Raw genomic sequence first — 19,838 nt, 5'->3', positions numbered from 1 at the left:
GATGCCATGGAGTTGCCAGCAGCTGAAATTGAACAGCTCACTGAAATTTCCTGTGATAGATTCTTGTGAGGAACATATGCTCAGCTTTCTCCCTGGGAATTTGGCTCACTGTCACAAGAATGAATATCCTACACTCTCAACCTGCACCTTCAAACTGATGGTGCCATTCGCAAGCCTGTATTTGTGTGAAGCTGGATTCAGTGCTTCTGTCCATCAAGTCTCAGGGCTGATCTACTGTGGATGTCACAACTGGAGATTAGATATGCAATTTCTACCATGCCACCAGACTTCAGGAAGCTGTGTTGTAACACGCAGGCCCCTGTGTCATATTAGAGAGCATTAAATAATTTACTTCATGTGTAAATTCCTTGGTTGCTATGATGTGGTCTGGGGGTACTGGAGACCGTAAGTCTCAAAATGGGGTTATGCTGGCAAAAAGTTTGGGAACCCCTGTGTTAACATAATCTAGTTACTGTTTGGGGCTTGGTATACAGAGACCTTAGCCTGCCTAGTATCATGCTAAACATGCCAGTAAAAATCATTTGAACCTTTTATTAAAGATACAGGAGGACAAAGTTACAGTATTTGGAATGTAAAGCCTTTAATTTTAACAACATCCTTTTTCCCTTAAGCTGGAGAGTTTTTAGAAGGAAAACATCTTTGTCCGACAGTCTCTTAAATCGTATCAGATGGTAATAACTGCCCTTTCGGGGAAAAGAGAAGAAGTTGAGATGAGCTGGAGCTGTCGATGCTGTTAAAGTCTGATCCCATTTCATCCCAGCTGGTGTCTGAGATTCAGCTGGGGCCGGTACAGGTGGCAATGTCATTGGGGTCCCTCTCTCTGGTCTAGTCTGGTCAGAACATCCCTCAGGATCGGGATGCTGAAGGCCCAGGGTCCCAGGAGATGGTGAGAGTGGCAGCCATGATGAAGTTCCTCCAGAAGCTTCTGAGAGTTCTCCATGCATCTCCCCTCCGCCAAACTGTCTTTCTTCAAGGACCAAGAAAAGGGAGTGGTGGGTGGAATAGCCCATCCTCTCATGGTTTAATCCACCAATTTGGCCTAATACACAACACGCCAATTTCAGATCATTAACTTCTGGCTCCACATCATTTGTTTTTACTGAGCATAATTTCAACGGTCCTTGGATTATATCAATCATGGCCTTTTTGGTTTAGACTGATCTAGGTTGTCTGGCTCTCTTGCACCTATTTACAATGTTGTTTATTGAAAATAACTTGACCTACTTTCCATGGTCAATTCTAAAACAGGCAAAAGTTATAGACCTATTGCCACACCAACGCTCCCATTCTACTTAACACCTTGGGGGCACTACTGGCATAAAAATGAGCATAGAGAGCCCTTGCTTGGTCAGTTTCTGCTACCCCAAGCAAGAACAGATGTATTGCACATGCAAAGAAAGGTAGAAGAGAAGCTAGGAATGGCTATATGGAATCAAACCATCAGGCTATGCCATCACAGCCTTGGGCAGTTTGGTTCCTGCTACATCAAAAAACAAAAAAAACTCTTGCAATGCACCTGGCCACCATGATAGAGGTGGGGACAGGCTCCCCAGGGGACCCTGCAAGATCATCTTCCCTGCTGAAGCAGAAGGGTCAGGGTTCTTTGCATCTCCTGAGACTCACAGAGCGGTGGGTGTTGTCAGATCCTGCCAACAGCCTGTTCATTCAGGAGCAAGGCTTTTCACTATTAGAAAGGGAACCATCATGGTTTGACTTCACTTTAAAAGAATGTGGACATTAGGAACCCACCCTTCCCCACTTTTAGAGCAGTTACATCTATTCAGCCTCTCCTCTGTATTGAGGGGCTGGAATATTCTATACCTCACTCTGAACAAAATTGGTGTCCTTCCCTGGCTTTGGTCCTATCTCCCCACCCCACACTACCCCTGCCCTATCAATGGGCTGCCTGCCTCATGCTGTGTGGATTCCTACTGACTGCCACATTAGCTCCCAACAAGAAGGTCCACACAGCAGTTAGCGGGAGATGGGTCACATTAGGCATTGAAGGCAGGGAAGGAGGAAGGGTTTTTCAGAGCAGAGGCAGGAAGAACGCTTGGGGAGTCAGTCAAGCCTCGTCCCTTGGGGTTAGAAGGGTTTCTAATCCACAGCACAAAGTCCTTCCTTCCGCACATCACAGGCCCCAGAAAACTACAGAAATTTAATCAGCTTCTAGGTGACATCCACCCAACAGTCAGCCAGCCAGCCTCCTAAGGGACAGTGTCACACACAGGGGTATTAATGAGCACTAGTGCTAGATGTAAGGGAATGCGTGATGTGAAATGTTCTATGACACAAATTAACTCATTTCCTGACACTTGACAGATCCTCCCATGTTGGTTCCCCTCGCCCCCCCCCCACTGCCAGATGTACAGTTCATTTGTCCAACAGCCAAGCATGGAACTGAAAACCTGTTATCTGGAACAGAGGTTGCTCATGAACTATTCCCCATCTGGGAGCTCTGGGTGTTCAAGCCTGTGCCCACATGATCCCCTAGGACCAGCAGTAAAATGTAAGGCTAATCAGAGAAAATCTGCAATTTAAGGAGTAAGAGAAGTAGCTGCTAGTAATTAGCTTCTGTTCTCATGTTGCTACAGCCAGGTAGCTCAATTTCCTTCTTTTCTTAAGCAGGAGGCACTGGAAACTCTGCATATGGTCGAGACTTTAAACGGCCTCAGAACATTAAACACAGCCGCAAATGAAACCGCAAAAGTCACAGGCTGCAGGCTCTTCCTTCTCAGAGATTTCTGCTTTTCAAACTGGCGACTCATTCTGGTATAACACTTTGAGCTGTGTTAACAAACGTAACAGTAACCCTGATTCACGCAATACAGAAGGCAAGAGTGCAAGGGGATCTAATTGTAGGATATTTTACATAACAGTGGAAATCCTGTTGTGCACTTTTTCCCACCACTGAAAAATATTTCCCACAGAATAAAAAGGTCGACAGAGTGCAAATCCAAGCGGATTTATTAACTTCAACAACTCGGACTCGTAGTGAAGAAGTCACGTGTTGTCTAGAAAGACCTGTCCCAAAACTGAAAGTTTGGAGGTAAAGGGCTGATTAGGGCAGCTCAGGAGAGGGATTCTCCTTTTGGTGTTCTTCTCCGGGTTCATTTCCACCCTGCTGCTCTCTGAGGAAGTATCTGCAGAGGCTGTCTGGCTTTCCCTCCCACTATGGTCTGCAGTTCTCTTGAACGTGGACTTTTTGCTTTTCTTCAGAAAGTAAAATGCTCTCATTAAGTCTTCCACTTCCCATTGCTCTTCCTTCTGTTTCCTACAACAGTGCAGGGCAGCAGGGTCTATGGGGTGAGCTTCAGTATTGAAGACATATCCACCAGCACCAAGGATGCATTCCCCATAAGGCATGGGCACCACATCAAAAGCTGACCCATCGTTGTGAATGAAGTTATCTGGGTCAAACAGCAGATACAAGTATTTCACTGTTTCAGCCAAGAAGAAGGATTCCATGCGATTATCCAGTCGGTGATCCCTCAGGTCTTTGATCTGTAAGAGAGCAGATCAAGTGGATTACATCTGTCCTGAACCCAGAACCTCACAGAGTGCTCCTAGATGTCATGAACTTGGGAAAACAGTCAGCTTGGAATTCATCTCTACAGCTAAGCAATACTTGGACTCACCAAGTCCTTACCCCAAGGAGTTGCCATTTAGCTTGATGGTGCACAACATTTAAGATTAATTACTTCTAACAGTTTCTTTTTGGCTGTTTTATCCAGCTGAAATGTCTGCCAGTCACTTGCTCTAACTGCTAATCAGGAGAGAGGAGTTCTGTGCTAAGGATTTCCCATGTGACTTAGCAACATGAAGCTATTTACCCACCATTTCCCAACCTATAAAATGGGGACTTATCTACTTCAGAGTTGTGAGGTTGAATTCTCAATGTTTGTGCATTTACAATTCATTGTGACAGTGCGAGATCCTTGAATGGCAGGTGTTAGAGAAGTGTAAAGAAATCACTCGTACAGGCTCAGTTGTATCTGATCAGCACAGGCCCATGTCAGGGCAATGCAGACCTGCACCATTCCAGCAGATCGCTGAGAGGTGCAGTGCCCTACATGCAGCAGGAACATGCGCTGGCCCTGCTTTCTCCCCAACGCCTTGCACCCACAGAGGCAACAGGAGGAAGTAGTTCCTGTGCTGAGGGGAGAGGGAGGTGGGGAGGCTTTTTGTGCCATCCCCAGCTCTTACCCACACAGTAGCAGGGCACAATATGGCCCTAACTCCCATACTGCTCTGGCAATGGAGTTACTCCCTGAAGCAAGAGCAGGGTTACAAAACTGAGTTTCACACAGAACTGTTTGATTGGTCTTTAAAAAACAAGAAAACCTCCCCTCAAGTGATCAGCCAGCCTACAGACATACCCTCTTTGACAAACCATCAAGAGACCAACACTTGCTCGTCGAAAGCTGGTTTTCAGCAGACACTTACTGTTGCAAATCCACACTCCACCTTACTGATTTTCTCTATGGACTCCACAGCATCTCTCCCCAGTTCTAAGAGGGTGGGATCTCGTGTGGCACGGTACAGATACATGGCACTCTCGATCAGCTCTGCAAAATCCAGCAGCAAAGACCTTGTTACAGTGCACAGAAGACACCCCTGCAATTTGCATAGATTCACCAATACAATTCAAGAGGATCAGATCAGTTAGCCCTATATATTGCCTCTGGCTCTCACCACAGGCACCCATCTTCCCAGAGGACAAGCCAAATCTGAAATTAAACAGTTTGAATTGAGATGTCATGTTAACTATGCATTTGCAGCCTCACATTTGGGGGATGGGAATGAAGTGAAGTTAAAAAAAAAATTTAAATTAAACTTGCCCTAAAAAAAACTAAATTTAGAAAATTCTTTGAGACTGCAATTCTGCATCAGACATTTCAGCCCCAGAAAAAAAAAAAGTTGTACATTTTATAAGCTACTGAAAGATAGGGTTTTCTGATGTTTAGATACGGTGATGGGTAATATGGAAACATCCACGGCAGACATCAGGTGCACCTTCTCTTTTCCTTACTCTAGAAACATTGCTACTGTGATATTGTGATACATTCTAAGAAAATTAGCATTGCTGAGAATTTTTAGTAAAAAAGTCCAGTTTACATGCCACATGGCGAATGCCTTTATGCTGCTATAACAGCCGTTCAGGAAACTCAAATTAACAAATGCATTTGCAGACCTACATGCCGCAGGTGCACAAGTAAATGAAGTAGAACCATATGTGTTGTAAGAAATAGGGAAAAGGAAAATCAATGGTTGTGGAATAGAAAAGGACAAAGAAACGAAGGAGAAATGTTATTTTCAAGTTTCAGAGAGGATCTTACATCACAGGTCATTTATTTGTGTTACTCAACTGCAATAAGGTGAATAAAACTGGAGGAATAGCAAAAGTCTGCTTTACTCTATGCTCTTCATTCAGCAAAACCAGACTGGTCTGTTTATAGTCAGTCAATTTCACTTTTTAGTTACACTAGTACAGAATTCATGTGTGCAAGTGAACATTTACATTAAAAAGCCTTTTACTGACAGACTGAGAACACTTAATACATCTTTTTCCAATATCACAAACCCTATATTTTGGACCTAATCCATTTGACAGGACCCCTTTAAGAAGTGGCAAAATGGTTAGGCTCCTTTAAAATGTAGTCCTACCTATAGTGAAAGTCAGACTCTTGCCGGAAATGGAAAATGGGAGTGCACTGGGAATGAAGTTATTATTGCAGTAGCGTAAGATCTTGCAGATTAGAGGTTAGGTAACATTTAATTACTACACCAGAGTAAAAGCAAGACTCAGTATCAACATGTTTGTTATTTGTTGCTTCTGTTTACCAGGTCTGAGTGGGTATCCTTCTCGCTTCTCCACTGTATAGCCCTGGGGAATGTTGTAAAACTCAGGCAGCCCACCAAACTGTTTCCAAACAGTGTAATAATTGAGGAATGTTCGCATGGCGTTATTGATGTCCCCCATCAGGCTCTGGGGGAAAAAAACAGCAACAAAACAACACACCCCTAGTGAAGCAACACTCAGTTGGAAAAGAACAAACTACACAGGACTTAGCTTAAAAAAAAAAAAATCTTTCCTACAGTCATTAAATGAAAAGCCAATGGACTGCTCACAGAGTTTGAACATAACTAGTCATATTTAGACAGGGTACCTTAAGAATAGCTGGAACTAATGAGGAAGCAGGTGACACTTTTCTGTTGGATCATATTCCATGTGATCTCTGAATTCATACCAAGTTTTCTACTCCCTTCTGACTGATGTGGTCTCAGTGTGTTCATTTTAGAGCTTCCCTGACTCATCTAGAAGACACTGTTCCTTTCATTTCAGCAGCAGAGGGGCTGTAGTTGCCTACACAGCAACAGGACACTAGGGAGTGGGAACTACTCAATAAGCAATTCTCATTGCAAGAAATAAACTCAAACACGAAAAGTTTTTAGGATGGTATGTGGAAGGGATTTGGTCTCTTTTCTTAGCTGCCCCCCCCCCCTTCATAAGAACTGTGTTAGGAAAGCAGGTTACAATATGGCTGTCCCCATTCACACTTAATATATGGTTCTGTACATAGCATTTCTGGAGTCTAATTCAGTTCTGCCAAAGGATGCAGGAGGTGAAGTCCACCTACACTGTGGAGCAGAGCCAGGCTTTAACCAGGACAGAAGATAAAGTTATTATCAAATGCCCCGGCACAGTATTTGTTGTGCAGATGGACCCAAGACAGGGAGGAACAAGATTAGTGTATGTTATTTCTCTTCCTACCTGTAAGCCTGGCCAGTAGGCCTCTAGGGACTGAAAGACAGGCATGGACACTGTCCCTTTGTACATCTGAACCCACAGGTACCAATCGTCAAATTTTGTGTAGTTCTTAATGGCTTTGTTATATTCTAAAAAGAAGTGGAGAAAAATAATTCAACACAACTGAATTTTTAAATAGCAGAAGAGAAGCCCCTTTTTCCACTGTGGATTAGTCAAATTAACACTAAGAACATTCATTTCTCCTAGAGCACTGTCATACAGAACACTTGCAAATCTTACAAGGCCTTATTGTAACAAAACCCATCATTACAGGAAAGTCTAGAAAAGAGTTTTGTCAGACTTTTAGCATCCTCTTGTTAAAAGGAGTCTAACAGACCAAATGATGGAAAAAGAAATTTAGCTCCAAAAAAGACACAGGTAATAGCCTGGCTCTACTGAGGTCAATGGGAGGTCAGAATTTCACCCACAGAGCTAAAGATACCTCAGAAGTGAGTCTGCACCATGGAGATGCTTAAGGTCACATTTCCAGGGGTCTCTCTCTGCACATATAGATATCTGCAGGTGCACTTAAGGAGACACTTTTGGGAAAATCTGGTGAAAAAAGGCCCAGTCATCCAGGAGAAAAAAGCTCTCACCTAGGAACATGGACATCAGCTCTTCATCATGCAGCAGAATGGCTCCTTTAACAAGGTATTCAAAGTAGGAATCTACCCCTGCCCCAATGCCAGCATCTTGGGCTACCCATTTGGCAGTTACCACATCAATGTGGTTACCCACCTGTGGGAAAAGGAAGATTTTAAAGAAAAGCCAAAGCTTGCCTGTTAATACTAGATTCCGAGGACAATCTTCTCTTTCTACCATTTATTTGAAAACCACGGATTCCAAAGCACTTGGCAAACTTTATGAAATACAGACATAAAGAGCAATACAACATTAGTATTGCTGTCCTCATTTTATGATGAATTTGCAACCTTCAAGTTAAATTAACTGTTTTCTGCATTTCACAACTACATCTGGTTTGTCAATAGGCAGACGTGAACAATGCTATGGGAACCACCTACTTTGCATTTTTTTATTTGCAACATTAATGCCTCACTGGTATAAAGTTTTACCTAGGATTTTATTGATTACAATGCCATAAAGTGCAACTTTGTTAGGTATTATCTGACCGGAGCTCTGGGACTACAGAATAGAGTAACTGCATTTTTCTGAAATTCTAGAGGGTTTTAAGCTAGAAAACTCTTTAGATACAAGGAAAAAACCTATTTGTGGCACTCGAGTTCTACAGCGTGGCATTATGGAGCTGGGCAAGACCATAACCATATGCTTAAAGATTTTTCTCTGTTACAGTGCATGTGTGGAAACAGATTTGTAGTTATTCATTGTAATTTTTACAATAGTTATTATTGTAATTTTTTTCTTTAAATTTGCCAAGGTCCTCATTGAGGTCTAGTCACATGTGGAGACAGACATTTTTAAACTTCAGAAATATCCAAATTTTGTGTACAAAAATGTAAGTGTCAAGAGAAAATATTTATATTTTAAGTATGGGGAAATTGTGTTCCAACCCTCCTCTCCAAAGCCTAAATTATAAACATCTGAATGGACTAGTCTCATTTAAAAAAAAAAAATCCCCCTTTGACAGAGACTAAACTTGGAATAGTGGTGCTAAAGCAGCGTTTTAAGGAGGCTGTGAGTCAGGATCATAATGAAAGCGGAGTTATAAAAACTATAAAACTGTGAAAACCACAACATATTTGCCCACCAGCCTCTTCTGGGTGGAATACAAGAATTGTGTAATGTATCAGAGGTGGATATAGTCTGTAACTGAAGTTACCAGTGTTCTGGAACAGTAGGCTACGTGCACCTACTGCAGGATTACTGGTATTGCAGTTTACTCATGTTGTACTATAAGGTATCACTCATTTAAAGCTAACACGTGTCCTCTATCTATCCTGGCTTACCTAGTACTGCCTCCTGTACACTGTTTACAAAAAGGATGTAAGCATAACATGAAGGGCATTTCCCCCCCACTCACCAATCCAATATCCGAGCGATTTTTCCACAGGGCCTTAATGGCTTTTCTGGCCACATCCTCAAACACTAGGTCACCTGTAAGATGGCTTAATGTGGCAAATTCCACTATGAATGTTCCAATACCAGCAGTACAGGTAACCGGGGTCTCTCCAGGGTTTACTCCATGCAGCAAGTTCACTGTCCCATATGGCATCCCAGTTGGGGTCTGAAAAGCTTAAACACATCACAGTCGTGATTCACAGGAGAATGTTCGGCATCCATCACCAGACAACATTTAACAGGCTGACTGTTACTGCCTGTGCCTCTCATTCAAGCATGGATGCCAGCAAAAGACCAGGTTTTGGAGTAGTCTGAAGTGCACTGAAATAAATGGGAGGTGGCACCATAGCCCAGTATGGGGGAGAGAGGTAGAACCCAGAAGGCTAGACAAGAAATGCTGGACATCGATTATGGAGACCTATCACTTAGCATGCAACATTTGAGGGTATGCCTGCCTCACTGCACAAGCGGGATGATCTCTGTGAGGATGCAAACACTGAACAGCTGCCTCATTAACTGAATGCAGTCCAACCTGTGCCCGGGACGAGGCACATAAAACCAACACAACAACTCACGTACTCGGATTGTGTATCCTAATGGAAGCCCACAGTGGGGCAGAGTTGAGTTTGCACATTTTCTGCCTCTAGAGACAATCACTTGACCACCTTAATGTTCTTTTGACTTTTTTTTTTTTTGCTTGGAGTAACTAATATACATGATGGCGAATGTTCATGTGACTGATAGCGCCACGTTCTGGGTGTTTCCGGCAGGCATTACATATACCTAATGCTGTCGTTTCAGAAGAACACACTCACATTTCCTATGATATTTTGTCTCAAGTGACCCAGAGTCCTGCATTCTGCTTCCAACAACCATCCCACAGCTGTTTTGGAAGCTTCAGAGGTTTCTATGTGGATTGTAAAGGATTTATTTGAGCCTAGGCTCATTCCCCAGACTTCAGTAACACCAAAATACTTGTACATCAGTGCAGCACTGACAAAAATATGGCTGTTTAATACAGCTAGACAGACTTCCCCTATGATTCCAGTGATCTGGGGACTATTTTAGATGCTGAAGTGATGGCACTTGTATTACTACTGGCCAGTTAACTCAGCATCTACTATGCAGAAGAGTGCAGAGAGAAGTTAGATCTGCAGCTCTGGAAAGGTTCTCCTCACCTGGTAGGAGTTTACGAGCAGCTTCTTCTGCCATCCTCAGAAGAGGCCCTGAGCATGGCCATCCTGCTTCCACTTCAACACCAGCCTTCTTAGACAGCAAGTGAGCAGACAGGAGACCACCTACCACTGGAACAGTGCAACATGAGGGGCTCATTAGGAAGTACAGGGAGGAATGAACTGATAGTTTTTGCCCACAAAACCCCCAAATCAGCAGCATTTGATTCCATAACTAGGAAGTTGTGGCGGGGAAAGGGAAGACAGATGGCTCATCTCTAGTGTCTAAGAAGGTGCTAATCAAAGATGCTTTGCAAAGACAAAAAGTTGGATTTATTCTTGTTCTTGCTTCTTTGTAAACTGTCAAAAAGAACTGGAAGCACTTCTACCTCATTGCATTAGAAACAGCAGATCTTACCTATGCCCATTTATCTGTCTTACTCTATAGACAACTGAAGAACTACTGGGATTATGACATCAGGAGAATAAAGTATGAGCAATTGAAAGGGAAAAAGAGTGGGTGTGGTTGTCTTGTATTTTAAGTGAATTCAGAAATGTGTAACATAGCAAGTGTAGGTCAAGAACTATTAATGTGTAAAATATTTTACCAGAAACTGTCTCAGGGTGCAGAAACTAGCAGAGCAGGAGAATGAGAATAAGCATAGCAGAGTTTTCTTCTCTGAAAGTGTCATCTAGGTGGAGGGAATTGAAGGAGTAAAACACGTAGTTAGTGCTGAAGGCAGAGGTCGTCATGATTTTTCAAGAGAAAGAGGACTTTAATCATAGCTTCTTAAATAGACTAAATTACTCTCCATTCCAGAACATCGCCTGCCTCAAGGGATACAAGAAACTTATTCTAGAAGCAATGGCAGATTTGATGTGTAACGTTATGATTTCAGCATGAAACCTCTCATTCTAAAACTCAAAACTAACCTTGAACAAGAACACAAACTGTAGTATGTATAGTTTACATATGGAACCATTCAAAAGGGGGCTGGGAGGTAATGCACAATGAAGGAAGGGATGCGTATTTTTCTTTGTTTAGTTTGTATGCAGCAGAATTCAATTCCCACTGTTGTTCTGCATTAGATATAAATTATGAATTCACAGAGACTGTGATTATGACACACAAACGATTTTCAAGTTAAGCCCTACTCCAGCACCCAGCTCACCTCGGATGTTTGTTTCAAAGACAGACGCATTTACGTCAATATCAAAATCCACCCCCTCCTGCAGCACATTGACAACCCTCTGGAACTCTGAAACATTTCCCAAAATCTGGAAAAGAAATCACGACAAACGAGAGGGAGGCTCATGAGGCAGCAAATGACTACAGTCAGGAAAACAAAGTAGCAATTATAAGGAACGCATGACATAACAGACACCTCAGTAGCTTCACTGTAGGGTTAGATGCTGTTTTAAACCTTTTTCACTTGTCCAAGCTGCAGGGGCGGCAGGTTTGTATAATTTTTGGTGGTGCCCAGAACAGGTCCAAGTCCTGCCCATCTGCCTAAGGCTCTGGGAGGGAGTTTTGGTGCAGGTTCTGGGCTGGAGCAGGCATGCAGGAGGGGGTGCAGGCGGGGATGCGTGCTCTGAGAGGGAGATAGGGGTGCTGGGTGCAGGAGGTGGTTTGGGGTGCTGGGTGCAGACGCTGGGCTGGGATGGGGTGGAGGAGGGAGTTTGGGGTGCTGGGTGTGGGTTGGGTACTGGGCCAGGAATGAGGAGCGTGGGGTACATCAGGCAGACTTCCCCGGGGCTGGAGGCCATAGAGAACTGCCCCCAGCAGCAGCAGCGAGCTCCAGGGGAGGATGGGCCCTCCCCGTTCTGACATTCATCCAAGCCCCCACCAGGCTGCTGCTCAGGAGGTCCAGCTAGGATACCCCTCCCCCTCCCCCGCTTGGAGATGACTGGGGGGGGAAAACAGATGAATGGACTGCCATGCGCCTCCTCCAGCGCAGCAGCTGCCTCCGCCTGCCCCGGCACCGCTCCCTTGTAGCCGGGAATGGCCGGTGAGGGAACGCAGCATGGAGCTGCAGGGGGCAGCTCAAGGGAGGTGCGCGGGGGTGGCAGGCAGGGCCGGGGGAGAGACCCGGCCCCAAACATTGGTGGAACTGGGCCCTGAATTTGCTGGAGCCCGGGCACTACAGGCCCATACAACTTGCTGCCCCTGACTAGCTGGGAGCACAAGCTGCTGACTCATGAAACTGAGGTTATAAAAGAGACTAAGAAAAAGATTCCTACTTGATTGACTTCAAAGCTTTCCCCCCTCATTCTGGGTCCTTATGCCATATTTAGAATGTGTCAGAGGCTGGGCACTCCAGGCACCTGCATCTCAGTGGAGTGAAATCAATGCAGGATCTCCCTCTCTCAGTTAATAAGTTACTCTCACAAGTAGGTGAAGAGCACCTGAGAGGAGCAGAGGTAAATCGAGGCCTCTAATGCAGGATATTTAAGAAGTGCAGAAACTAATATTGTATGAAATAAAACAGAGGGAAATTAACAAGAAAAGGCTGTAATTGAGTGAGGTACTTACTAGTAGAGTGTCCAAAGCATCAATCAACGTGAGAGAAAAACTAAAAGAGAACAGAAGGCAGTGTGAGGAAATGACAAGTGAGATAAGTAGCAGCCAGGGTGACAGACAGTAACAAATATAACACTTGAATATTTAACAGCAAAACCAAAAAATGTCTAACTACAATTCCAGTTACTGAGAGGCAACAGCGTGAGCCAACCTGAGACCTCTAAGCTGTGTATAGAGAAGACTGGGAAGTCTACCCCCAGGACAGCTATCATCCTGATGAATCTGTCAGATCACAACCATTGCCATTGATGGCATCAACACAAAATTATGACTCCACTGCAGGGCCAGGCAACAGACGGAGCCAAGAACAAAAACATACTGTATTCCAACAGCAATACCTGCAGCCTTAGTGCGAAAAATACCTCCCAGTAATATCTCGTGACATAATCATCTTATTCTCTCTTATTTACAGAGTTGTTTTAGCCATGTTGGTCCCAGGATATTAGCGAGACCATAAAAGATATTACCTTACCCACCCTGTCTCTCCTCTTTTCCTTACACAGTTCTCTTTTACTGGCAGGTGCCTGGCTTGCGTGATCCAATTGGTTTTCACCTTCTCCAACATACACGATTGGAGCTAATGCAGTTTGAGACTCCACCTTTACCAAATGGCTTGGCACAGTTACAGCAGAGACCATGACAGCGCCCCACAGAGTCACCAGAGCTAAAGACGAAGGTCTTTTAGATTTTTAAGTCTAGGGAGAGGTAGGGAAAGGCCAACACCCTGGACACAGCAGACGCACAAGCTCGTAGGGGACATTAACCCTCTCCAGTACCTTCCCCAGGTGTCCTGTCCATCACACGTCAGAGGCCGCAGTTCGTCGTAGGGAAAAGCGTTTTCCAAGTAGCTGTTGTAGGCGTGGTAGAACATGGACTTGACTCGCTCCCTGAGGGCAGAGACGGCGTTGGAGCACGGACCCGGCGACGGGCCTATCGGCGGGCGAGGAGTTCGCCCCCGGCTTGGCCAAACCGGCCCTTGGGCTGCCCCGCCCGCCGCCCGCTTGGGTGGCCGCACTGCCCGGACCGCTTGGCCGCCGCACGTCTCTGCCCGCGGGCGAGGCCGGGTCTCCGCCTGAGCGCCCGGACGCGCGGCCCGGCCCCTGCCACAGGCCTCGCCCACTGCCCCCCGCCGCCGGCGCGAGGCGGGCCAGAGCGGGGGCCGCACCGAACCCGGCCGGCCAGGCTGAGGGGGACGCTCCCGAGCGGGGGGGGGGGGGGACCGAGCCGCCCTGAGCCTCACCGGTAGTGGGCGGGGTCTATCCCGCGGGCCGCCGCCCCCGCCCCGGCGCCCGGCAGGTGCAGGGCCCAGAGGCAGCACAGCAGGTAGCAGGAGCGGAGCATCGGAAGGTGGCAGCGGAGCCCGAGCGCGCCTCCGCTTCCGCGTGCCGCCCCTCACGAGGGGGGAGCCACGCCCCTTCTGCGCGCGCGTCTCTCCCACTACTTGCCCTCCCCTCCCCGGCAGTAGGCCTTAATGCGCCTGCGCACAAAAGTACCTTCCACTTCCGGCTTCTCTAGCTACCGTGGCTAGTCGCCGCTCACCGCAATCTGTCGGGTCTCAGAGCGAGGCTGCGGTTTCCCCTTCCGGGGCATAGGGCAGCACCTGGAGCCGTTGCCCGACTAGGGGTCGTGACCCCAGATGTCGCCACGTTCGCTTTCCCTGGCGGGGAGGGCGCGTCCCAGCCACCGGCCTAGCGCCTGGCCCGGCCCGTTACAGCCACGGTCAGGGACGGGCTCGCCCCCGGGTGCGGTCACCCAACCCTTCACAGGCCCCTCAATGGCAAAACCCACCCCCCGCTCTTCTCGCCGCCTCGCGCGGGGCGCCCGGTCGCTGTCCTCGCGGCTCCCGGGGGCGCGTTCCGGGGCGGCGAGTGAGAGGAAGGGTTTTAACCCCCGGCCTGTCAACTTCGAGTTGAACCAGTTGCTTAATTTCCCACCAGTTCTTCGGGCACCGCAGGAGTCTTGGTACGTCGCTTTTATCACGGCAGTTGTCTTACCTCGAATGCCCTGGCGCTGGGCTGCTTTCCATAATACGTCTTCAAACTGAATCAAATGTGTTTGCGAAGTGGAGGAACAGAGCAAGCATCTTTTCCGGGGAGCCTTCCAGACCAGTGAGTGGTGGTGTCACTGCTTTCCCTGCAACCCTGAGTGCCTCAAAACACCTGCCACCGGAGCTCCTGGGTCCGGAGGCTTCCGTCCATCACACAAGCGTGCACTGAGTGACTGTGTATTAAGCAGCCCTGGTTCAGTCTTCTGCTTCTAGGAACCTGCTTCTTAGACTACGTCCCCACTCTGACCTTTACCAGCCTCCTTTATACCTGGCGAGATGAACGCAATGCTCTCCAGTCCTGAATTTTCCCAAAACCAGGCGCTCTGTAATGTCCAGCCCTTTCCTGGAGCATTCAGAGGGAGACTAAGAATGTAAGAACGGCCATACTGGGTCAGACCAAAGGTCCATCAGGCCCAGTATCCTGTCTTCTGACAGTGGCCAATGGCAGGTGCCCCAAGGGGAAGGAACAGCGAGGTTATCATCAAGTGATCCATGCCCTGTCACCCAGTCCCAGCTTCTGGCAAACAGAGGCTAGGGTCACCGTTCCTGTCCATCCTGGCTAAATAGCCATTGATGGACTTATCTTCCATGAATCTATCTAGCTCCCTTTTGAATCCTGTTATAGTATTGGCCTTCACAACACCCTCTGGCAAGGAGTTCCAGAGGTTGATAGTGTGTGGCATGAAAAAATACGTTCTTGTGTTTGTTTTAAACCTGCTACCTATTAATTTCATTTGGTGGCCCCTTGTTCTTGTATTATGAGAAGGAGTAAATAACACTTCCTGATTTACTTTCTCTATACCACTCATGATTTTATAGACCTCTATCATATCCCCCTTTACTTGCTTCTTTTCCAAGCTGAAAAGTCTTATTAATCTCTCCTCATATGGAAGCAGTTCTATATGCCTAATCATTTTTGTTGCCCTTTTCTGAACCTTTTCCAATTCCAATATATCTTTTTTGAGATGGGGCAACCACATCTGCATGTGGGCGTACCAGGGATTTATATAGAGGCAATAGGATATTTTCTGTTTTATTATCTATCCCTTTCTTGATGATTCCCAACATTCGGTTTGCTTTTTTGAATGCCGCTGCACATTGAGTGGATGATTTCAGAGAACTATCCACAGTGACTTCAATATCTCTTTCTTGAGTGGTAACAGCTAATTTAGACCCTATCATTGTATATGTAGTTAGGATTATGTTTTCCAATGTGCATTACTTTGCATTTATCAACATTAAATTTCATCTGCCATTTTGTTTCCCAGTCATCCAGTTTGTTCCTTTAAAAATATATTACCAAGTGGCTTGCCGCATTAGCTGGAGTTAACATTCACTTTACATCAAACACAGCACTGGGATGGTTTAGATTAAAAGTAAAACAAGTTTATTAACAAGAGGCAATAAGATTGTAAGTGAATTCACATATAAAGGGTAGAGTTAGAAATGGTTACAAGCAAATTAAAGTGAAAAATGCTTTCTAGAGGCTAAGACCTTACAAAACAAGCTACAGCCTTTGTTCCTTACCACCATATGCTCCAGAAAGTGGCTGACCAACCCCTTTGGTCAGGATCTCCCATAAAGTCCAAATGGTTCCTTTGTTGTCTCAGGTGAAAGATAACTTGTAGTTCTTTGCCCCTTTCTTTGCAGTCCAGTGAGCCTTTGAAATGGTTTCTTCTGAAGATTACCCCTCAAAGTAAAGTTCATTAGAGCTGTGAGGAAGGAGACATGGAGTCTTGTGGTGACGGAAGTTCCATGCTGGTTGCTAAAATGCTAAGTGATCTGTTTCCTGCAATCTCCTCCTCTTGTTGACTTGATGGTCCTTTTTACCTTCTGTGTAAATTGCATTCATATTGTCTATAAGGCCTGGTTATAACTCTAGAAAATTAGGTTGGCTTAACTACATTACCCGCTCCTCTCTCCTAAATTCTTGAGAAACTTAATTGGGAGCCTAGCAGCAGCTCCTAACACAGGTCCTGGCATGAAACTTTGGGTTCAGAGCTGCTCAGCTACTTTTTCAGAGCACCAGTTGGGCTTGTGGGGGTGGGGGCAGGAAGTGTGAGCTTCCTTTTTTGAATCCTGCTTTTAGTGCCTCTGTGCCTCAGAAACACACCTGTCTCTGCCATCTTCCGACCCTATGAAACCAGTCTCCTTGGTCCAATCCCCGAGGGAAAAGTGTTTCCTTCCCCAGGTACTTTCAGCCTTGCCTCCTTCCAGCCAGCCCCCAGGAACTCAGCCCATCTCCCTCTCCATGTTCCCATGAACACTCTTCATCTCCAAATCTCTATCCTTCCTTCCATGCTGCTCGGTAATACACCCTCCACTCAAAATCTCTCTTAGGCCTCTATTGCCCCTGAACTGCCCCCTCTGCAAAAACCAGTTCACCCCTCTCCTTGTCCAATAAAGTAATTCACTGAGGCCCTACAACCTTCCCAGAATCTACAGCAGAGGGGGCACCTCCACCTCAACAGTCAATTGCTCCTTCCCCCCCGACCTTTCTTTGGGGGCCCTCTGCTGCCCCTCTTCCTAGTGCACCCTCTTGTGGAAGCCCCATCTTGTTGTCCACAGGCTGCTATGCTGCTTTGCTCTCCTCCTGGGAAGACTCCAACGCAGCACCTTCTGCACTCTCTCACTGCGCACAACCCTGCTCTCAAAGGAGCAGCAGCTCAGAGGTTGCTTGGCTCATCACTCCCCGCTTCCCCGCTCTAACACTTGCTTGTTTTTCTTACAGCCCTAGTTCCCAGAGCCATGTGATTTCATGAGAATCTTAGCTTTGGTTTAAAACAAATTGTAAGTTTCTAATCCTTGTGGTTGCAGGGAAAAGCTTGGAGAATGTGAGCGACTCCACCTCCAAAGGGCAAGTAAGCCACGTATTTATTTTTAAAATCTCATGATTTTCATTTTCATAATCACATACAAATACATATTTTCTTATAAACACAGCCCCAGCTGATGGTTAGTAGTGCTGCTGGGCAGTGATGAGTCTAGCTGGGTCATAAACCAATGTGGCTATTGGAGGTCAAGCTCCCTCCAGACCAAGTGATGCTATATAGCTAGCTTTTCATTTTCACCACCGTTCACTCCATCTTGTTTGAGTTCATCTCCAGGCAGCTGCTTCTCACCCAAGAGTGGAGTCTAGATTGGAACCAGGATAGCTGCGTGATGGCACTATGCATGTCAGAAGTTAATCCTCTTTTCTTTTCGTTTCTTTTCTTTTCTTTTCTTTTCCATTAATGCCCACAGCATGCGGCTCATGAACTCAGGAAGACACAGCCTGCCTTGCCCAGAAGAGCTCAGAGGACAGGAGACAGAACAGTTATTTGAGATTGTACAGTCTCATGATTTCCTCCTGTAGATCTTGAATATGATAGGTGAGAGCATGGTGCCTCTGGAGCCCCACAGGTGAATGATCTGCTGAAGACCAGTGCTTCATCACTCTGAACATAGTCTGCAAAGAAGAATTGGTGGAATCTTAGAGCATTCTTCTCCAGGCCTGTATTAGTGTGGTACACTGCAGCTAACAGTACCAGGTGCCATGGAGGGACTGAGGGTCATGCAAATAGGCACCCTTGCCTTGTGTGGGGATAGGAGGAGGTCAGTGATGCCATTTCTGCTCCATGACCTGGCTGGGAGCTGAACTGGGAAGATTCCTGTATATTGGGATGTACAGGAGTAGTTGGAGATGTCTTTTCCCTTTCCTGGCCTTCCAGATTTCCTTCTTCCAAGTGCTCTGCCTCCCTTCACTTCAGACTGAGCCCTTGCAAGATGCCCAGTGCCCACAGGGACATGCTTCAACCAAGCTGGAGGCTTATGACTGGCACTGAGCTATACTGATGTGCTGTTGCCAGCATTCCCCACTGGCAGCACATTTTAAATCCTGACCCATCCTGGTTTTGAATGATTGGCAGTTACCCAATGTTCCCAACATCACTCTTGGTACAGTCCATTAATCTATGTTCCCCCATGCTGATTGTGAGCTCTTCCTTGCAGTATGGGCATTTCTTAACAGTGATTGGTCTCTCTTCTCTGTGCCCCCGTGTCTCAGAGGGTTCGATTGGTCCATAATAGCTCACATTCTCTCTCTAAAGCAGTTATTCCTGGAAGTGAGTGTGCATGCACATGGTGAAGGAGTGCAGGCGAGGCACATGTGCAGGAAGGGATGGTAGGAAGGTCAAGGCATTTGGCAGTCTAGGTCTTGGCCTGCCAAAGCTGTGCTCTGTGCAAACCAAACCTATCAAGCAGTTTGCTCTCAGGAAAGGGAAGAGTATGGTCAGCCTGAAAGCCAGCTGTATGTAGTTATGGTGCGTCACGTTGCCAGCTGTCACTTGTTAGAATGAAAGGTGCTTTTACTCTCAGTCTTTAAGGGGATACATCTTTATTCAAAGTACCCACAGCATTGGAGAGGGGGGGTGACTGCTAATTTTGGTGCCGTCTTTTGCAAACTGGTGTTCTTTTAAAGAAATCGGAAGTTTCATGGACTTATGGCTACCGTGCTGGTGGGTTGGTTTCTTGGCTGGGTGTGTGACCACTAGGTGTCACTGCAGGCTTGTGTACAAACAAAAAGCCACTGAATAATTTCCACATATTGTTCATTTGCTGCAGTTGTAATTTATGCTTCTAGGGCCATTTATCATGAAGCCGTCTGCTCTCCTATTCCATGGCTGAAGGCTGCTAGAGTATGTCTCACTAGGCTCCTGAGAATCAAAGTACTGGAGCTGATTTCACTAAAAGCTGTCACGGCACATTACTGGAGCACATTTTATTAAAGTTCATTTTCCAGACTTAAATTTAACAGTGTTCTAGACCACTGTCATTTGCCATGCACTGGAACAGTCATTTCTCTGTCAAAGTCAGTTATTGAATTCTAAAAGTTGACAAACATATTTTTGAAACAGATACAGTATGTGACTTGAAAGAAAAACAGGAGGACAAGATGCTAAAGCAGTAAAATGCTCCAGTGTCTTTCATACAGCTAGATGCTGGAATCTGGGACACAGGACAGCAACAGAGTACAAATTATGGAATATGAAAAAGGCAGATTCTACAGGTGAAATTACACAAATACCAATTGGAGCATGTTAATTGCACATTACCCCAGTGGGCACCTGTGAAATATGGTGGAAAAAAATCTCCTTCCTCCTTCCTATAATGTGGTATGAAAATATTCCA

At 46.0% G+C, this 19,838-nt stretch overlaps 2 protein-coding genes across 6 annotated transcripts; one reads left to right on the top strand and one right to left on the bottom strand.

Annotated features, from left to right (window-relative positions):
* Positions 1 to 538: 538 nt before the first annotated feature.
* LOC119841931 (ER degradation-enhancing alpha-mannosidase-like protein 2) lies at positions 539 to 14,102 on the bottom strand. The gene is made up of 11 exons (XM_038369761.2): positions 13,863 to 14,102; positions 13,399 to 13,509; positions 12,575 to 12,614; positions 11,214 to 11,319; positions 10,048 to 10,173; positions 8,832 to 9,043; positions 7,429 to 7,570; positions 6,797 to 6,921; positions 5,866 to 6,010; positions 4,468 to 4,589; positions 539 to 3,525 (listed from the first exon to the last, which is right to left on the bottom strand). The coding sequence occupies exons 1-11, from the start codon at positions 13,961 to 13,963 to the stop codon at positions 3,025 to 3,027; spliced, it is 1,731 nt and encodes a 576-aa protein (XP_038225689.1). The 5' UTR covers positions 13,964 to 14,102; the 3' UTR covers positions 539 to 3,024.
* Positions 14,103 to 14,117: 15 nt separating this feature from the next.
* On the top strand, positions 14,118 to 19,461 carry LOC119841932 (microtubule cross-linking factor 1-like). Of its 5 annotated transcripts, none has more exons than XR_006275347.1 (3): positions 14,118 to 14,260; positions 17,487 to 17,530; positions 17,913 to 19,461. XR_006275347.1 is itself a non-coding variant. In XM_043495725.1 (3 exons), the coding sequence occupies exons 1-3, from the start codon at positions 14,259 to 14,261 to the stop codon at positions 17,924 to 17,926; spliced, it is 384 nt and encodes a 127-aa protein (XP_043351660.1). In that variant the 5' UTR covers positions 14,118 to 14,258; the 3' UTR covers positions 17,927 to 19,461. The 5 variants fall into 5 exon arrangements, 1 of the variants encoding a protein (XP_043351660.1); XR_006275349.1 differs by having other exon boundaries at positions 14,118 to 14,584; positions 17,401 to 17,530; XR_005288648.2 differs by having other exon boundaries at positions 14,118 to 14,730.
* The last annotated feature ends 377 nt before the right edge of the window (positions 19,462 to 19,838 follow it).

The sequence above is a fragment of the Dermochelys coriacea genome, chromosome 13 (genome assembly GCF_009764565.3).
Source record: "Dermochelys coriacea isolate rDerCor1 chromosome 13, rDerCor1.pri.v4, whole genome shotgun sequence".
NCBI lineage: Eukaryota > Metazoa > Chordata > Testudines > Dermochelyidae > Dermochelys > Dermochelys coriacea.
The sequence above is the reverse complement of the archived record's forward strand: the minus strand, read 5'-3'. Positions and strand labels throughout refer to the sequence as shown.